Source organism: Cyprinodon tularosa, unplaced genomic scaffold (genome assembly GCF_016077235.1).
Source record: "Cyprinodon tularosa strain WSP-4 unplaced genomic scaffold, ASM1607723v1 ctg643, whole genome shotgun sequence".
Classification (NCBI taxonomy): domain Eukaryota; kingdom Metazoa; phylum Chordata; class Actinopteri; order Cyprinodontiformes; family Cyprinodontidae; genus Cyprinodon; species Cyprinodon tularosa.
In genome coordinates, this window is record NW_024039389.1 from 173,665 (window position 1) to 195,154 (window position 21,490).

The 21,490-nt window shown below is 36.4% G+C and overlaps 1 protein-coding gene across 1 annotated transcript; it reads right to left on the minus strand.

Annotated features, from left to right (window-relative positions):
• Window positions 1-330: 330 nt before the first annotated feature.
• On the minus strand, window positions 331-13,610 carry prkaa1 (protein kinase, AMP-activated, alpha 1 catalytic subunit). Its single transcript, XM_038308673.1, has 9 exons — window positions 13,407-13,610; window positions 11,330-11,471; window positions 8,919-9,012; window positions 8,655-8,799; window positions 7,659-7,746; window positions 7,350-7,574; window positions 6,751-7,243; window positions 6,544-6,670; window positions 331-2,926 (listed from the first exon to the last, which is right to left on the minus strand). Exons 1-9 carry the CDS (start codon window positions 13,501-13,503, stop codon window positions 2,643-2,645), a joined length of 1,695 nt encoding a protein of 564 aa, XP_038164601.1. The 5' UTR covers window positions 13,504-13,610; the 3' UTR covers window positions 331-2,642.
• Between the last annotated feature and the right edge of the window lie 7,880 nt (window positions 13,611-21,490).

Sequence of the window (21,490 nt, forward strand, 5' to 3'; positions counted from 1 at the left end):
CAATAACAGCATTGAATTAAATGATTGAACTTAGTATTTTTGGTTGTACTATTTTCTTAATTCTAGATTAATTTAAAATCTATATGTTTTTCCTCATATATATTTTTGGATAGACCTAAAACCAATATTTTTTATAACTAATTTATTCTCCTAAAACCTTGAATAGCTATAATGTCTACAAACTTTGATATATAAAAACATAAAAATATTTTGTAGAGCCTTATTATAAACATAATCCCGATTTGTTCTACATTCACTTGGCCAAAAGAGAGTGAATTTTCATAAAACATATTTAGACAGGCTAAATAAGAAAACTTCAAAACAAAAGTCTTTAATTTATTAGCAGTTTATTAGCCAGTTGCGTGTACAAATGATTCACCACTTTCCATTCAGATTTACAATGCTCCATCTGGTGGGGTCCCCCTTCACACCAAACAAAAAAAGAGCAACATTTTGAAGAGGTTCAACCAGCCACTGACTTGAACAGCCTTCTATGACACTTTCCATAATCTCTCAAGGAGTTAACATTTTTTTGCAAACATTCAACTCTCAAGCAAAACCCATCATGTAAGGCATGACAAGTTTTGGTTATCTAGACTTGCAAGAAACCCTTTAAGAATGAATATTTTACACCATGTCTACAACACCATCAAGTTTGAGTCTTTACCCTTTTTTTTCTTTTTTAAATCAACTTAAAAACAGAGACCTCAAGGTCAAATAACTGCATGTTTTGGGTGAAAACATTCTTTTTATCATGAGAGAACGTGATCAAAATGGTCAAACTCTGCAGTTTTATTCATCATTTGAAATCTAAACAGGTTTTACATTTAATCGAGATGCTTTTACGTTGTATAAAGCTAAACTCCAATATCTCAAGCTTAGGTTGGGGAGTTTTTATAAAAAATAAAAACCATGGAAGGTCTTTTCTTGGTGTTTAGTTCTTCAAAACCAGATTTAAGTGTGTTCTGTTGATATAACACCAAAAGATGTGAAAAATCAACCTTTAAATTAGCAAAAGTTGCCAATATTCCTGACCAGCACTGAAATCAAATTTCTAGCATAAAACTGATGAACAGTACTAATAAGAATAAGGATAAGGCTGCCAATCAATGACTGATTATAACTTTAAGACGAGCAGGAACTGGAATGAGATGTGTTCTAATTTAAGACATGTCTTGGACTTTTGAGTCTGCAATTTTAACTTCCCGATCATAATCAAATAGTAAACTTTCAAGTTGTCCATCTTAACCGGAAATTTTCCGTCCCTCATGATTTACAGTACTAAATAGATTCAAGACAAGACTGGAATTAAAATGTCAACTTTCAAAGAAATGTGAGAGCAATTAAAAAATAATCATGTGAAACTAAATATTTTCATTTGTATTCACCAATGCACAAACTCCCAACACATCAGATACAAATGCTACGATTGGTTTAAAAGGAGGCCTTGAGGTCTGTATATTTGACTGGTTGGCATTTTTTGAAATGGATGTAGGCCAAAGGCATTTCACTCAGTAATCACACTCATATCCAACACTTTATCCTGAACAGAGAAAATATAACATAAAAGTCAAAATCAATATGTCCACCTACTACATGACACTTAAAAGGATATATTTCTAGATTCTGTGTCATAAAAAACTCCTCTTAAATTGGAAAAGCAGGCTAGTTATATACAAAGACAATCAAGTATCAGAATAATTGTGATTGAGGGCAACAAAATCGACAGACGTAAAAACAGTAATAAAAAAAAAAAAGAATATATGCTTATATAATATCCAGCAATAGAAATTAATGCAAAAAAAAAAAAAATCTAATTCTTTTACAACCAAAACTTCCTCAACGTAATGCATTGATAAATATGCTTATATCTTCATATATAAAAATGCAGGGGAAGAACAAATCCAAACAATTTACAATGAGGACAAAACCATGAACAGTTAGGTCTTTGACAGAAACATGAAAACCCAAAGTAAATCTGATAAAGCATCCTTTTTGTCCCTGACACGCTGCAGAGCGGCAGAGGTCACAGCACTTTACAGGGGGGTCTGTTTGAATGGGATGGGCTTGTAATAGTGCAGTTCCCCCATTACACCTGCAACACTTCTCTGATCCTTAAGAAGAGCTTAAAAAAAAAAGTACAAGCAGCAGAAAAAATTAAAGAAAGTTGTGCAAAAGTGCCTCCTGCCTCCTATGACTGCCACTCAGTTCTTAACACCGATCCGTGGCCTCCTCCTCTGCAGGTAAAAAAAAAACGAGATTTTGTTCTCTGTACTGACAACTGGGTCTTACAGGATACAGTACAGACCGTTCAGTGTAATCACTTCCGCATATAGTTGTATTTGGGATGTGGGCATCTGTTGTTGAGGACTGATCTGGAAATTTCCCCCCCTCTTTCCCTCTGAAATGTTGTTCTGTCCTAGCTAGTTAAGTAGCATTTAATTCCTCTTTCCTCAACTCCTACAAAACCAGTCAGCTCAGTATACCTTCCCTTACAGCTCAGGGAACGCCAACCTGCATCAGTGCCATGGAACAAACACTTCATCCTCAGTCTGGATGAAGTGAGCCATGAATCGGTTGCATGCTTATTGCTATAAAGACACTCAGAGAGAAAAAAGGCTAGCGATGATTGTTTTTGCAAGCTATCGTGCAAGTAGTTTAATAAGGTTTGCGCACATCTCGAAGAACTCGATGGTGTGGCTCCCTGGTCTTGGGGTAGGCGTGTTGTCCGCACCTCCGGATGAGTCGATGGACGAGGTCAGAGAGGAACCTAAGGAGCCTTCAGCAGTCTTGGTGGGCTGCACAGAGCTGGGCGTGGCTGGAGCATCTGCTCCCTCTACGTCACCCTTTACTGTGGTGCGGTAGTTCCCCACAGAACCAGAACGGAGAGGGGTTGCAGTCCCAGATTTAGTCTCCAGCATATCATCTAAACAGTAAAAGAAATTCTTGGTTTAGAAACACAATAGATCAATCTCCCATTAAACTGACTGTCTATCGCCTTTAGTCTAGTCTTTTTTTGTTTAAATTGAGACTTGAGCAACAAAATAGGAATCAGCTTTAATAAAAAACATGCGTCGGTTGAGCTCCATTTTGGTCTGACCATGAATACAAATCTTGGTTTGAAATAAGAAAGGATGAAGTTCTTGAGTCTCTCCTTTATATTTAAACAAAACCGAGTAATTATAGACTTTTCCTTGAGCGGGCTGACAACACACAGCTATATCAGCCCTGAAGTGGCCCCAACCATATTTAATGGTCTGCCTGGCAGCAATTTGGTTGCTTGATGAAAATAAACATTGACAATAAAACAAACCATTATAATACCTCAACAAAACTCAGCTGAAAGGGACATTTTATAAAATATGGGCAATTTGATAACGTCTGATTCAAAATCTAAAATAAATACGTAATAAAAACAGCCTACTCGATTATTCTACACTCAGCAAAGACTCAGAGAATACGGACTAATAAATACCCACTTTGCTGGCATTGAGTGCCCAGAATAAGACAAGCTAAAACAAAATGTAATCTATTGAGAAAACAAGACTTCAATCTTAAATACTGATAAGAACAGACGACAGTGAATTTCTGGAACACAGTGTGGGGATTTGTGAGATCTTCATCTGAGAAAACAAACTATAAAGGGGTTCTTTGGCTGAATCCCACAGGGTCCTCCCTACCAATACCAACCCCTTCCTCCCATCCCCTGGCACCTCATTCAGGAAGTGGTCCGAATGTTTTCCTGAGAAATAGGACATTCTCCAAGAAGCCTGAACAGTTCTCACAAGTGTCTATTATATAAACATATTTGACCTAATATGCCCATATGAACTGTGTCGACGGTGCAGCTGCAAACAGTATTCTGTTACAACAAAGATATTAAAGTATATTGAATCCTGGTTAAAAATAAACAGTTTGATACATTTTTAATGATTTGCCTATAAACTAAAACCTATAAAGCTATAACGTTCTCAGAAAAAAAACAGACTTACTAATATTAATACCAATACTAAAACACAAAGCATTGAAAGCTGCATATACTTGCATTAACAATGCTTTACTTTCTGTTAGGTTTTAATGCATTTCCTCCATATATCCAAGTAGAAAGTATAGAGAATAAAACTTTAGTTTTTAGTGAAGGTTCAAGTTTTTATTGTTCCAAATGATTTCCTATGTTTATTTGGCAATAAATGAAAATAAATGGCAACACATTTTACTAAAAGTGTTCTTATAACAACCCAAACAGCAGCCAGTAAAAAATATCTAAAGGGAAAGTGTGTAACTGGGTTTTTATTATAAAAAGCAAGAGTTGCTTTCTTAAATACACATATTGCCCAAATCTAATATTCACATAAAAAATGAAAGCATTTCCATAGCTTAGAATGAGTTATTAATAAATGCATAGGTGGTGGTTGTACACCCAGTAAAAGACGACATACTGAGTCATCTTCTTTGATTACGGCTAACCAAAAGGGCCAAAATTTGTTAGCGTTATGCGTTGTACCTATATATATCTGTATTGTAACTGTGGAAGAGTTTAAAACAAGTTAAGGTGACCGTAGATCACTCTACTCGCTGTTTTCTGTGGAAACAGGGGATCGTCTATATTCTTTGCCTAGCGAGTGGGAAGAGAGACTCACCAAGAAAAGAAATATTAACCAGGAAAAAAAATAAGCTATGGATTTGAGAAGCTTTAACCACATGGAGACATTCATGAGGGAGCGTGGAATCACATCGAACAGGGAGGTTGCAGGCTTTCTGCTGCGCATGTAACGTTAATTGAATGCAACAGTAAAGTTTATTTCCGTGTTGTGGCTTCCGTAGCAGTTATTATATAGTTTAGGGCTGAAACAATTATTCTGATGAATCGATTATTTAAATTATTGTCAACTACTTTTTGTAACCAATTAATCGTTAAATGGAGTATAGAGACTCTAAACTTGTCTTTAAATAAATAAATTGAACATTACTGATCTCACATTGGAGAAATGTATCTCTGCATTTAACCCTTCCCCTTGGGGAGCAGTGGGCTGCCATTATGCGTTGCCCGGGGAGCAGTGTGGGGTTAAGAGTCTTGCTCAGGGACCCAGAGTGGGGTGATCGAACTCCCAATCTCAGGATTCAAAGCCCTATGCCCTAACCACTAGGCTGCCACTTCCGCACTTAGCTGACAAAACTTAGAGCAGTAATTATACCAAAATTGTAAAACCAAATATAAGAACATTTTATATTTACAATAAAAAAATAATTTTTGTCTATCAATATGCTCTATCCAGCCTCCTCAGGTGGAAAATTTTAGTTTCGCCTGGTTTGTTCCTACTTTAAGGAAGCTTTAGCCATCCGATTATCAAACCAATAACGGAAAAAATAACTGACAGATTAATCGATTTGCAAAAAAATCGTTGGTTGCAGCCCTAATGTTCTTAAGGGGAGACATCACGGTTGTTTGTAATTCATTTGGCAAACCCTAAAAAAGAAAAATTTAGGGGGATTGATAGCATTGTTCTGCTTAACGTGGCTAACAAATTATGTGAGCTGAAGCCTCCCAACCTTTAAACAGCCTACCGAGGTAACATCATTCGCCCACAAACACACTCCTATCTAACATCTTCTTTTGAAAGTACAGCCAGGTCTGTAAACAAACAACCAAGAGCCATCATTCCGGAGTCAATCATTAATAAAGCATACACTAAAACAGCACACTGCAGGACAGGAGTCAGATAAACACAAAACACACACATACAACCCTGTCCCAGTCTAGTTAAGAGATCTAGGGCACAAATATGCCCTCTCATATCCTTATATGCTTTAAACCCAAATATGATAATCGGTTATCAAACTATTGCAATACAACTTGATAAAAACAATCAGGCGTGTTATTTAGCTCAATAAAAATGATTCAACTTAGTGATGAACCTAAGGATTAATAGTTTTAAGTGGGGGTTAGCTTCCTGCCAAATCTTTGGAAAAACATTTTCCATAAAGGTGCAAGAGGTCTTAAAAAGTTAATAAGTAAGGAAACACTTAACATCAGTGTTAAAGGTCAACAATACAAAGTTTCCTTTAGTTTTTCTAAATAAAGTTTTGCAAAGATGTTTAAAATTACAAACAATCCTTTTCTACTTCAAGTTTTAATGGCTGAGATAAAAACCCTGCCATTGATGTTTATCATCCAATGAATCCATAAAACTAAAGAGTGCTTTTAACTCAAAGAACCCTAAGTGAGAGGATGTAAAAATGTCACTTTGTGTATTACAGACATTTACAGGTACCTTTTCCAGTTATTAGAAAACCACTGACTTCAGCTTTATTTGAAACCTTCTTGTCGTCAAATCTAAATATGATTCATTTTGTAGAAAACAAAAAGAGTGAAGCCAATAGAGGGAACATAGGAGAGAAATCTGTGAATGAAACTAGAAATGATTTTAGCAACAGAAAGAATTTAATTTACAAAATTCAGTTTGACAGAAATCTATGTGTTTATTATTATTGGCTACAGCTAAAAATACCCCGATTCTTATAGAGCAAAGTGAAAGAACGTACCATCTATGCTACGGAAGTCGAGGAGGTAGGTTCTGCTGTCCACCTGGTACAGTTGAAGGCTCATCTTGGTTTGCATTCCAGTGATAGGATTCTTCCTCCTCACACGCAGATAATATGGATTAACCACCTGGAAAATAAAAAAATGTAAACAACTATGACACAGTCAGGGTTTAAAACCTGTGTATGCTGGACATGTCTGTTATTCACCTTCCACTCATAATCCAGCTGTTTCATTGCACGACACACTTCAGTCATGATGTCGTTGGGTCGGCTCTGACTGCGGATCCCCAGGTGCCACTTGGCTCTCCTTACGCCCTGGTGTTTGGACTTCTGGGGGTTCAGTTCATCTAGCGTGTGGCGAGACCTTGGAGGGGGCTCCGCCACAAAGACGGGCAAACGCTCAGGGTGAGGCTTGATGATTCCGGCCACGTCGTCCAGAAAGTTGTCAGGAGGGCTAGAAGCCAGATAGAAATCCTTGGCTTCACTCATGATGCGTCGATTGTCAATGATGAGATGGTAGGCAACGGCTAACGGGTCTTGGTGGTTCCGACTGTAAATGCAGGCGAGGACCTCCTCTTCTGTGCACTCGAACTTCTCACACACCTCTTTCAAGGCCTCATCGTCGATCATGTTGTTGCTGTAGGAGGGATCCTCTGGAAACAAGTACTTGGGCAGATCTTGTTTGAACCAATCATCCTCTCTGTGGTAAAATATACAACAAATAAGGAGTGAAGTACGGTAAACAATTTTTTATTTTCAGCCTTCAGCCAGAGTAAAGGAAATCGATTAATATATTTTTTGTATACCTGATCTCTTTAATGGTTGCTCTTTTCATTGGGTCCACTTGCAGCATGTGTTTAAGGAGGCTTACTACTGAGGGGTTCAGGTACTGTGGGGTGAAAAAGATCCCATCGCAGATCTTTTTAAAGAGCGTTGGCACGTGATCGTCATCGAAGGGGAGAGTCCCGCACAATAATGCATATAGAATGACACCACTACTCCATATATCCACCTCCGGACCGGCATATAATCTGAAGGGAGGAAAAAAAAAAGTTAATGTCAAGTTTGACTTTCTGGGCTAATTTTCCAAATGAGAAATGATGAGGTCCATTAACCTTCCTGAGATGACCTCTGGAGCAGCATAGTTCGGAGAACCACAACTGGTTCTCAGGAACTCTCCATCTGACATCATGTTTGACAGACCTGCAGACAAATTATTACTGCATTAAACAGCTGTTGGCATTAAGGACCACAAGCTGCAAGTGGTGATAAAGCAGTGAGAAAAAAGGGTAAACATTTGCAGGGAAGCAGCACTTTTACATAGTTTTCTCAATTTCATAAAAAAATAAAACTGATAAGCATAACAAGTCTCCCTCATCTCCAGTGGTTTTAGCAGGGACAAGGAAGAGTTACGGCTTTGATCATAATGTGACTTCACATGAAAAAGAAAGAAATGTAAAAGGCACATCTGCAGTTAATATAAAAATAGTCAACTTAAGGATTTAAAAGATACGCATTTTATCTTTGGATCTAAAATGTGTAATTCCTAATAAGTAGTGTCCCATCCTGTAGTTCATGTTAATCTCTCTAATGCCAGACAGTAGTTCTATATCTCTTTGCCAAAACACCAAACAGAAGTAGTGAGTTCCCAGTGTTTTTTTCTGACCTCGCTGTAGCCATCACAACTAAAGCTTCAATTCCCTATATGGAAACTAAATTCCTTTCTTTGGCAGCAAGACTAAATCTGTCACAGATATAATAAATGCATGAACAAAAAAATCAAGTTTAAGTATCCTTAAGCGTTGAGTTTAAAACATGTTCTAATTTTCATTCTCTGATTAATAGTCAATCTTTACACTCCCTTTTGTTTCTAGAAGAATTCGCCTTCCTATGCGTGGTTTCTTGACACTTTAAACTCTAGCTTAACATTTATACTCACCTTCAACTGTCAGACAACAAACACATGATCTACATTTCTAGTAAACTAGAAGCTGCTGCAGAACATTAAAACATTTCTCTATTTTATCATGTATGACTATTTTCCCATACTAATAAATGCTCAAACGTGGTGCCTTTTATTTCACCATATAAGTGTAGTGTAGAGTACATACCGAAATCTGCAATCTTTGCATTCATGTGTGCATCGAGCAGCACGTTTTCGGGTTTGAGGTCTCGGTGTACCACCATGTGCCTGTGGCAGTAATCTACCGCCGATATAATCTGCTGGAACAGTCGCCGACTCTCCTTCTCTTCCAGCTAATTATTTAGAAAGGACCAGGTTATCGTCAGTCAAAGCCGGCACAAATAAATAAGTTTTATCCACCTATGGGAAATACATGCCATTAACCTAAAGCTCCAATATTATCATGTATTACCTTTCCGTTTTTGCAGATGTAATCGAAGAGCTCTCCCCCTGAGACATACTCCATGACCATGAAGATATCTGTAGGGGTGCTAATAACTTGATACCTACAACAATAACAATGACAAAAAAAAAGATTCAAAATCACACAAGTTATTAACAGATGGGAAGCAGATCTGCTTCAAAGCAGCTCAAACAGCAAGACTTTGTCATAATGTGTCGATCACATTTCAGGGATGCTATCAGTTATTGTTTAACTGTAGATAAAGGCTGATATATGGCTCATCCGTACGCCCAAATGTAACCTGTTCTCACACACACAGTTTTGTGGTCATGAACTATGATACTGATGAATTTGTTCTCTACAAGCATCCACCTCTCTCTCTTAACTGCTAGTGATCATTTCTAACAAGAAGCTGTGTTTAGTTCCCAGAACAGCAAAAATAATCAGTTATAGTAAAAAACAAAAAAAAACAGCATTTATAGCAGAAACTCTTTACAATGCATCTCCTTTAGCCTAATTCTTTTCTTGATCTTAACCTGCTAGCTGTAACTTTGCAGAAAAGGCATCTATAAACCGTCTCTTTTGTTGAGCTGTGTTAATAACGTAGTTATGACTGGTTTTCATTTAAACAGAAATCTAATTAATTACTTTTCATATATTTGTAACATTGTTACTTAACTTGAAATCTAAAGCAGTACCTTACTTGAACACAGTTGCTCAAAGCAAATATTCAGAAGAGTTCTCTCTCTGCCTCCATATATTCAATGACAGCGTTCCTAAACTGGAAGCATCTCTGAAGCCAGAGGCTAAATGTTTTGGGATTCACTTATGATGTCCGGGAACACAGACCTGATCCGCGTCGGTTAGAAGCAAACCTGATCTAATGAGGCTCCTCACATCTTCTCACCACCATTAACACCAATTCACAGCCGGCTGGCTGAGTTTTCAATTCAGACATCTCTTCACTTTCTCAGTGTTATGCTGAGTTCATCTCCATGGTATTCTACCATTTTCTTTTTTTAATACTAAACATAATCTTGTAGTTTTTTTCCTCCTGAAATATATCAATCCTGTTTAATTACATTGAAAAGTATTTTTATTAAAAGATTAAAAAGTAGACTTTTTTCATCATTACACCGATTTATAGTCCATGGAAATCTGTTAACAAAGGCGAGATTCTAAAACATAAACATAATAAAAAAAAGCAAATATGACGTTTGTTCTCAGCAAGTCAAAACACACTTTTTTACAACCGTCTTAAATCACTTCTCCGAACACACGCACAAAAAAGGTGTAGATCAGTAGGCAAAGTTTAACCTTTAATTATAAAAACATTTGAACTCCCAGTTATATTTAATGTTCCTACATAAATATAATCGAAATTGACATTTTATAATATAACAAGTAAGTACATACCTACGTTGATTATGAAATTACATAGTTAAAAATCCAGTTACATTTTGGGAGAATTAATTTGTATCTATTCCTAGTTATAATTTTAAGTATTTTTTCCAGGGGGGTTAACAGACAACTTTCCAAAAAAACAGAAATGTGCAATTGTTTCCTTGCCTTATCCAAAGCAAAACTGCAGTAAATTCCAGCAAACTATAAGGGAAAAGGGATCTTTTGCATTGCAGCATTTGTTAGGAGACTAAACGGGCCACACAGAGCAGAAAAAAGATGGCATCTATCCCTCTCTCTGAGATCCCCCACACAAAGTTTACATTCTTGTGCATGCATGACATGGTCCTGGTATTCAGGACATTAGCCACACCTTGTGCTCTATTTAACAACCCTCTTACTGTGGCCTGCAGACCATTACAGAGCAGGCAGGAAGTAATGCAACAATTTCCCTCGTCGTATTTAGATCAGTGCTCCTCTCAGTGACACTAACTTATTTGTAAGAGAACATTACTCAATAGAATATATTTTAGACAGTCCAACGGTGGTAAGGATCATTCTGTTGTGTAACTGCAGGATACTCTGAAGGACTTTGTAAGAGTCACTGTCAGCTCAGATAGTAACTGTAATATGACTCATTGAAACATCAGTCATCTTTCCACTTTAGCAGGTACAAATGTTATCAGGAACTTCACAAGTCGTTTCAAATAGGACAAGCAACATTGATGGCGCCTCAGAAAGTATACTTTGAGAGAAAAATGTAGCTCTTCTGAAAGCACATTTAGCGATTACTTAATTCAAGGGCCAGAGGTCAGAAAGCCAGTAGGGCTGAGGTCAGTGGTTATGCAGTTTTAGCTCATTAAACAGCGACGGCTGATGGAAGAGGAGACTGGGTCAGATGATGTCAGCTGCATTCTGCAACGCACTATTTCTAAAGTCGGAAAATAGTTCAGTGGGTGGCATTAATGTGGCGGTGGGGAGATTAGGTGGCCATGAGCCGTGTGTAATCTAGGACTTACAGTTTAATTATGTGAGGGTGCCTGAAAAGCTTGAGGTTCTGGATCTCCCGGCGGATTTTCCCCACCACGTCCAAGCTGCGGATCTTCTGCCGGTTCAAGATTTTCACCGCCACTTGGTGCTTGGTCAGCTCATGTTGGCCCACTGTGCAACAACAAGATAACAGAGTTTGAAAAATGGAACTTTAAAGCACAAGACATTCACACAGTTAACACCATTTAATAAAAACACCAATAATCCAGATGCAGTTCATAATGTTTAATAAAAGGTGATATGAAAATCATTCACATTGAATAGAGCTAACACTTTTAAATGATTGTTTTTGTATTACAGTCTTGTTTTAATTACACAGCACTGTTATTTATACTCATGTTACTGTCCACATGCAGAATCAAAGTCTAATGTTTACAGTCCTAACCCAGCCTTCACCTTCCAAAATGCTCCCCAAACAAATATTTGTATCTTTTATCACTAGGCACTTTATTTTGTTATAATTTTTAATATCATCGTTGTTGTGATTCATATCAGTTTCACTTCTATAAATATTATTAATTTAGAGCACTATTATGTTTATTGGGGGTCCTCCCATATGAATATTGGGCTGACATGGATAACCGATATCGATTAAGCTGTCATGGCTAATAATTGGATCACATCATTGATGTCGCTTTAGTAAAACAACCTACAATCCTACACTGCATCATATACAAAAATAAATACAACAAGACCAAGACCAACCCCCCCAAAATTCACATCACTTATTGAAATCTGCCTAATAAAAATATTTTTAAAAAGACTAACCTATAATGATTTTAAAAACTAAAATAAGAAAGGCTTTAGAAGACTGATCTCATTAGGTAACAATACTGACATATTTTTTACGATAACCACCAAAGTAAACAGAAACTGTCACTTCTAATAAGTCTTGATCTCAAAATCCAATATGGCAGACAAACATATGAAAACAAGAAAATGCAGCAGATATAGAAGAGAAACATGCTTTTGATACTGGCATCTCAGTAATTGATAAACTGCAAGGTCTGCAATAACATTTGGTTTTCAGGCGCTTCCCAGCTTGGGAGCAATTTTAAACTCTAAAGTTCAAACTTTACCTCCAAAACATCATCCCCTTTTTTACTTGTTAAATAATGTAATCAATGAGGACAAAGAGACTAGAAATGAGTATCTTGAAAATGTTATACTAATGCATTTAAGAACATTTTCAGCACAGCAAAACTTTTCATAAACTATGGTTGGGAATAAAAAGATATATATATATATATATATATATATATATATATATATATATATATATATATATATATATATATATATATACAGAAATGTATAAGCAACATAGCTAAAAGCAGCACCTCCATTGCACTGAGCATTGTGTTTTTCCTTTCATCAGCTGCAGAAACAGAGGTACCACAGAGATGAGTCACTGGAAATTAGACTATAAACAGAGCAGTTTGTTGGTTCAGGATGTTAGCTTCAGTTTAAAAATATCTAATATAAGAAATGAAAGCCCATATAACAACTCTCAAACCCCTGATGTTTCTAAACTGAGTAGATAATCTCAGTTATTGACCTCACGTACGGCTGGGGGAGCCCTCTGACAAACTAGGCGTCAGTTAAACTGGTTTAAACCCACTCTCTCTACAAATATAGAAACATTTTCTCAGCAGTGAAGCAGGTTAAGAGGCCGGCTGGAGTTTGCACTATCCCACAAACCCAACCCGAATGATTGCAAACAGGAAAAAGAAGACAGGAGATTAACTTCATAGTCCTAACAGCGACTTGTGGATCACTGGGTTAGCTCCCAGCGCTACTACCGCTAACTCATAATAATGCGTTAGAAATTATTCTTAAGTAAAGTGACTATTTTGTATAATTTAGCTGTTAGAACCTGGTTTAAAGCGCTTCTAAAAAAGCTTCTTGAAAGTAAAACTTGACAATATATGCGTTACATTTCTGTTCTGGCGACAGTTTAGCTAGTTAGCAGGCTAAGTTAGCGGCTAGGCTAATAGCCCCTCATCTTCCAGCTGCCTGGACTCACAGATAAAACAGCAGGCATACCTTTAACCTTCCCGAACGTCCCGACTCCGAGCGTATCACCGAGAATGTAGTGTCCGATTTTAACTCTGCCCTCGTGTTTTTGTTTATCCGTCGCCATCTTCCCGCAGCGGCCTCTCTGCGGGGTGAGCTCGCTGCAGTCAGACAGGGAGCGAACTCTGTGTGCGTCTCTCGAGCGGCTCTGATCGGCTCCCAGAAAAGAGAGATCCTCCCCGGCTCTCGCGTGATTCGTCCGAGCCCGTAGGCGGTGTACCGTGTTGCCTTCAAAGCACGCATTGAGCTCGGAAATGTCAGCTTCTTTTTCGAACTTAAAAAAATATATATATTAAGACTGTAAAACAAATCAATATAATTGTTACAAAGCAAAAATAGTTTAATGCACATATGTACCTTAATTTATCCAAGTAGATCCCGTGTAAATAAAACATATTTTTCAAGACATACTCACCCTCCATTTGCAGCACACAGACAATTCCAAATAAAAGGGTTTATTGTGTGGTTAGGATCATAGCTCTTTGGAAACTAACAGTTGTTTCCAATTTTAACCCACCTGTTTTATATAGGTGAAGTAGATGATTTTGCATGGATCTTTATTATTAACTTTCATTTCTGCAATTCACCAGAATTAAGCAGCAATAACATCTGTCTGGCAGTTTTTTTTACTCCTTCAGCTATATTTAACAGCTGGTATTGTGTTTTTAAGTTTAATACTTTCATCAGTTCATCGGACAACCAATATTGCAAAATGATATACAGTTTTTAAAAGAAATGCATATGTTTATGTGATCACAAATGAACATAAATAAATATCAGTACAAATATGAATAGTTGCAGAAAGCAAAAGTTTAATACAGAAGTTTAGCATAAACTTGTTCAAATTCATAAAAATGACTCCAAGCTCATGCACAAACTTTACAAGCAAAATTAGTTAATTAGTTTAAAGCTGTGTTGTTCCCCAAACAGACAGCAACAACATTTAAATACATCCATGGCCCATTAAATGGAGAAAATCTAATTAACCATGGTATAATTTCTATGTTTATTTTCCATGCACACCCTAATGTTTTTTTTATCTGATGACAAATGAGCTCACATGTCTATCAAAGGTGCATACTGAGTGAACAAACATTTCATTTTTCCCAAAACAACATGTCCTTTGTTTACAGAGCTGTTAGGCAGGCACTTCCATAGCTCTGTCCATAAAGAAGCAGGCAAATCTTGTGGGCACATAAATATTGATCTGCATTTCATTCTGTGCTATTTCTTCTTATGTCAGACAAAAGATAGACAAACATTGGGAAAAAAAGGAACCACAGCCTTTAAATGAGTAATCATATTTCACGAGTTGTTATTTGTCATATAATATTACATCCAAATCATTTCATTCAATGTTGATCAGTCAAACCAGTAAGATTATTGAACATTTGGAGATGTTAATGAAGACAAGGGTAGATATTTAAATCTGTGTCAACAAAAGTATAAACATACTATTTACACAGTATTATTCCCCTAGTATTAATGTTCCACCTTATGGAGGTAGAAGCCAACTCTGATATTACGACCCTTAAAGGTGGAGCTTTGGGGTGGCTCAATTTGCTTGCTTTATCTCAGTTATAACTACATTGCAGTTCAAAGCTGGTGTTTAGATTAAATGCAACCATTTTTAAATCACAGGCATTTTATTTAACAAAAAAAGCAAAAAACAAACAAGCAAAAAAAAAAAAAAAAACTCAACATATCCCTAGAATGTTGGTATAATGATTTGATAACAAAGACCATATGTACAAAAAGTTTCACAGCACACTTTTTTCTGGTAAATACCTTTTGTTTAATCAATGAAATTAGACTTAAAACAAAGAAAAAAACTAATAGACACAGACAATGAATAAGACTGTATCTTATAAGTCAAAAGTTAAGGCCTTTATATAGTGTACAAGTTAGTACTTCTCCTTAAAGGCTTTAAAAAAGGGACAGAGTTTACCAGCAAGGTCATTTCATATTTCAGAAACCCTCGGTAATCAATCATTGGTTCTCACAGTTCATATTTCTCTGACAGAGTGCAAAAAAAAAAAAAAAAAAAGCTCTTTCCAGGGTTGCATGCAAGAATTAGTTCCAAGAAAAGAACAGCAGTATTTAATTCCTTTCATATCCATAACAAAATTCTCTGTGCCTGCAGACAATAAACAGCCTTTAACCCATGTTGCCTGCCTCCCGTGTGTGTGCTTTTTTAAAATAAAGGTCCTGGAACACTTTTACTGAATGTGTTTGTATCTGGCTTCCTTGTGGACTGATTTCTTTGTGGACCTTGAACATCCCCGTCTTAACCTTGGATAAAACCGCTGGAATTTATTCTCTATGCAAATATTCTCATGTCAATTCTTTTAAACTTGAAGGTAATGCGGGAGAAGCACAGTACTGGTGTTAAAGTTAAAGTTTTCATCTCATTCATATTTATTTCAGTTTCTTCATACTGAAACCAACTGAAAGAAAATAACATCTAAAGGTATTTTGCACCACAAACAATTTAAAGTTATAAGCAGAGACGTTGAATCAATTCAATCATTCAATCAGATAGATTCAAATGGGATTACAGCTTAATTTAATCACACTTATAAGGCAGTTCAATCAAATTCAGTCTTTGAAGTCAATCTACTAAATGTTGCCTATCTAAGGAAGCTCAGCTGATAAAACAAAGTTATTGGCTTTGCAGGCATCTACAAAGAGAGGCGTGATTGCGCCATCTACAGATGGAGAACAGAAGGGCACTATCTGCATAGCTCAGATAATGGTTGAACATAAAGTAAGAGAGAAAAAGAACATGAACTAAAAGGCAGGAATAATTGCATCAAATTTATGAAGGGCAATAGAGGGAAGATGGTGAATCTCCACCAGCAGCTCGACCCTAGGGCAACACAACTATAGAGATAATGAATCCAGGGAAAACAAAAGCCTCTTTGTTAATTCTGTCAAGAAGGACAGCCTTTTAGCTCTCTTGAATTAGACAGGGTGTCGGAGAGCTTAAAACTATATGGATTTCACATGAATCCGGAGCAGAGAAATTAAAAATTGGAAGAATACTTTTTCCTCTTTTTTTAATTCTCTTCAGTGCCGATTTTTGTTGTATATGTTTTTATTCCTGTAAAGTCGAAATTTAAAAATCCAGTCTTGAAGTAAGAATCAGACAGATTTGACATGATATTAGAGATTAAACCTGTTTTTTTATTACTACTGAAGCAAAGTTCTATTATTCTAGTATTCCAGAAAAAATAACCGACAAAGCAGATCATTTATTACAGGGGTGGCAAACTGGTTCCAGAAAGAGCCGTGTGGCTGCAGGTTTTCTTTCCAACCAAGCAATGGCACACCAGACTCCATTCATCTCATCAAGTGAGTCCAATCTGAACATGATGACTTGATGAGATGAATGGAGTCTGGTGTGCCATTGCTTGGTTGGAAAGAAAACCTGCAGCCACACGGCTCTTTCTGGAACCAGTTTGCCACCTGTGATTTATTACATCACACTCTTGTCCAAATGTGGCAGGTTTTATTTGTGAACCCTGTGGTTCATAGATTACTTGTAAAGAGATGATTTATCGGTACATTGAACAGACTGGAATGGATGCTAAACCTTTAATCAAAACATTATATAGAAACAGTCTATATAGGTGCTGTTTTATAAATGCTCACACAATCGATAAATATCAACTTTTCTAATATGTAAGTTCGTAAAGGAGAATTAGGGAAACTGCTGAATGATAAGAGCTGATTGATTAAGAGGAGATCCCCATATATCTTTTTACTGATGTTTAAAAAGTAGCTTGTTTTTCAAAGAGAAAACATCCTTAAATCATCTGGTTGGGATGAAGTCCAACAGCATTTTTATATGATACTATGGAAAAAAGAAAAGATGAAAAAATATCATGCAGCCTATGTCTAAATATGAGAGGTGAAATCACTTTAATTAGTGATTATATTGGTGGAAAAAGCTATTTCCAAATCAAAGATATGTGAATTACATACAGACATCACAAGCCATCAAAGCTGCAAACAGATTTTTGTTCACCTCTTCATTATAACTTTAGACTGTTAGTTAAAGATCCTGCTAAAGCCCAGAACTGTTGTTTGTTATTTCATTGAAAATATTACATTTTAAAGCCCTTTGAAATAAAAAACTGACAGTTCTGTTAAATTTTCAGGTGGTTTTGTGTGAACTTCCGGACACGGGTTGATACTTCAATATTGAAAAGGGAATATTTCAGGATATTAATTTAATCAGTGATGATGAATCAATCATGCATGTGAGATAACTTCATCAATTAGGCTACGTGTTTTCCGTGACCTCAGATTGCATCTGCTTTTCTGGTTTTTAATTGGCATTTAATTTTGCTTTTACTCATGATTGCTACTGATGCCCATTGCTTACTTTATTATTTAATTGGTGCATTATATTATGTCCATCTTATTTATTGAAGCTAGGTTGTCTTTGACACAGATGAGATCATTATTCAAGGTGATCAAAACAAATACAAAAAAAGGTATTAGAATAGGAATGCAAAGTTGCTCTTTCCATTCAGGAGGTGTAACAGTGATTTATTACTAGATTGACTAAATGTAGCTCAAGATAAAAGAAGTAGCTTGGTGCTTCAGAGCCATAAAGGCAGTCAGCCAAGTTTTAAATTGAAACTAAAGGTGAACCGAGAGCCCGAGCAAGCGGACAACAGGAATTATGAGTTCTGTTCTGTACTGCTCAGCATCCTTGTAGTCACATTTTAAGCCACCTGCAGGTGATTTACTGTAATCGATGAGGGCTATATGTGTAATAATTTAGAATGCAGTATACTGGGATGTAATTAAAATATAAATTATTCTTTGATTTCACAGGAGGAGAGAGAAGTCACTGACGTCACACGCCCCTCGGAAAATGAACCTTAGAGACGTGCAGGGCCTTACAAAAGTATTTATACCGACTGAAGTGTTACTCTGTTACACTGTGGGGATGATTTTAACAACTTGATATTGTGGTTTTGTTTCTCTGGTGTTCCTTTGTCTCCATAAAAACGGTCTGTTCACTAATCTCTAAAAAACTCTTAAGGCTTCACGGAAGGGTGATTTATTCTAAGATTAAAACACATTCTGGAGTAAATATTGATAACAACGGGTTGGACTGGAGGCTAAATCCATATGCATGCCACAATTTACATTTTTATTGAAAATTAAAACCAATCAGGATTTCCCTACTTGCTTACAAGTTCTTTTACACTTCAAATCACATTTCTTTTGATTGGAAGCCATCCATCCATCCATCCATCCATCCATCCATCCATCCATCCATCCATCCATCCATCCATCCATCCATCCATCCATCCATCCATCCATCCATCCATCCATCCATCCATCCATCGGAGCCGGTACCTATCTCTGGCAGTCAATGGGCGAGGCGGAGTACACTCTGGACAGGTCCCCAGTCTGTCGCAGGGCAATCGGAAGCCATAGTTTCCATTTAAAACTGTTAAAGAATCAATGGAGGAAGCTAAATATTAGGGTTACGACAAGGAGGCCTGCCGAACTCAAAGACTTGGAGCTAATCACTAAAGATAAATGGTCCATATACAAAAACATTTAAAGATGGTCATGATTTCAAATGTTTTTATAGCTAATAAACATTTTCCCATCAACTATTTAGTAACTTAATAACCAATTTTGAACACATTAAAAAATTAAGCAAATGTAGAATTAAAAATGCTAGTAAATAACATAACTCCCTATATAGTGATTCCTCTTATTAATCGTTATTCACTCAAGTTCTGTAAAAGCTATTTTTAGTCAATATCTGCTAAATGTATGAATAATTTTGGCTTAATCGTAACAATTCTGCTTTCCTTGGTGTTTGTCTGTTATACCCCCACCCCCCAAAAAAACAGATCAAACATCACAAAGTTTAAACATTATGAATAATTTTCCAAGGCACCGTATTTCTATTTGTGTTAAATCCTTGATCATTTCTGTGTTAAATGCATCCCTCTGATTGAAACAGTTCTGCATAAAGGAGTGGATGGATTTCTGATTATTGTGCCTCTGCTGCTGGATTATGTGGTAAGAAACAACTAATCTAATCCCTATGATGCTGTCAGTAGCTCTTTTAATGTCTTGTTCTGATATTTCAATATGGCCACATAAGATTTTAATAAAATGCTGTTTTTTTTTTGTTTTTTTATTCTGTTGCACATGGGAGTGAACGCATATCAACAATAGTTTTTGAGATTTTATGAGTAGAAAATTAACACTACTTTATTTATGCTTGAATTTTTTTAATTTTTTTTATTTGCTTGTTTAAAATAGCTGAATTAATCATTTGGTTTTGTTAGTCCACCTTACCTTGAATGGCCTGTGAACCAAAAGCTCTGGGAGTTCATCTTAATAGCGCACTAACTACTTTTTATTTATTTATGTATCATTAGGGTTACCTCCCAATTTTTAAAGCAGCCATAACCACATACCCTTATTAGGAGATCTGACTGATAGTTTAATTCATGTGTGACATTTTTTGGAATCCGTAAGTTTTCTGCCTCATTTGAGGCGTGTTTCATGTTAACTAAATGCTGCATGTTCTATGGGGAACCATTGAGATTTATTTCAGTCTCCATTGAGGGCATTGAGGAGTTAATTAATTGTACTGGCTGGAATAGCTAGTGCTTAAACAGCCATATTTCTGTACCTATAAAAAGTCTAAAAAGTAATTGAGTGGTGTTACTTTTTGTTGAACTTGCCTCTGCAGCATAAAGATTGTTATTAGGGTTTACAAAAACAGATCCAGACAGAGCAGCAGGAGCAAACAATAGCTTCACTTAGAGTGTCCAGTAGAGGGCAATGTTCATGCATGGTAGGCAGACCCAGTGAAGGAATAAGATCTACATTTATGGGTCTTACTCATTGATAGATTGCATTGATTATTCTAGAGGCAGAAAACAGGTAATAATTATCCATACAGGGCTATAAGGTGTATATCTGGTGTATTTAAAATAACTACTGATAAACCATTTCAAACAAATAAAACTTGAAATGTTAAAAATAAAGATCAAGATATTCTGCATACTTCAAAACATATGAAATACAGATAGTAGAAATAGAGATAGTAGATAAGTTGGAGTCTAACATTGGTCTTAAGGTAAAAGCTATTACAGGATTGTTTTTTCCTCAGTTTCTTAGTACTTTCTTGTCCGCACTGGCTCTATAAGCTGCTGACAGTTTATTACATGCAACAGTGGTTATCATTTTAATTACAGGGGTGCTTAATATAATCCCACTAGGCCTGCCTGTTAGCAGGCTTGTTAGAGTCCTGCTTATTATCCTCCATGCTGTTTCACATCCCAGCAACTGTTCTCCTAAACAGCCCTTACATAGTATCCAGAATATAGAGCAGATTGGAGCAAATTTAAAAGAATATTCACAGGTGGTGATGTTTACAAGAAGACATTTATTGCTTAATCACTCTCACACACACACAGAATGAAATTGCAAGAAAAAAAATAAAAGCATAACACTGAATGATATACACACTTTCAAGAATGATGAAAAAATGCAATGGGGCAACGTGATATTTTCCTGAAATTGGTTTGGTTTGACATACGGTACTTCTTGGTACAAAACTGCCAAAGATGAGTGGAGGTACTTCTTTATAACAAGTAATTCCAGAAAGCTATCAGAGTTTACAAATCTGAAGATTTAAGGAGCTTTTCACATCTTTTGGTGCTTTCGTTTATTACAGTGGGGCTGTGTGGTCAGTTTCATGGAGACTCGTTTCTTATCTGGAGCTCAATAAGGTCAGATATATTTTTAAAGGCAAAAAAAAAAAAAAAAAATCGAAGGAATTCATAGCAAACAATGAAACCCCAAGTAGGTTTAGAAAAGGCCTTTTATTCCAGCACCCCTTTTGAAGGTTAATGCTATTTTCAGAAGAGAGCGCTCCAATGAAAATTGGTCGTAACTGTCAGATAAAAAAAAACAAATCAGCACTAAATGGAGGGCTCTTGGTTATTTTTAGTTGGGGGAAGAAAAAAACCCCTTAAACAATCCATGAATGCAGTTCC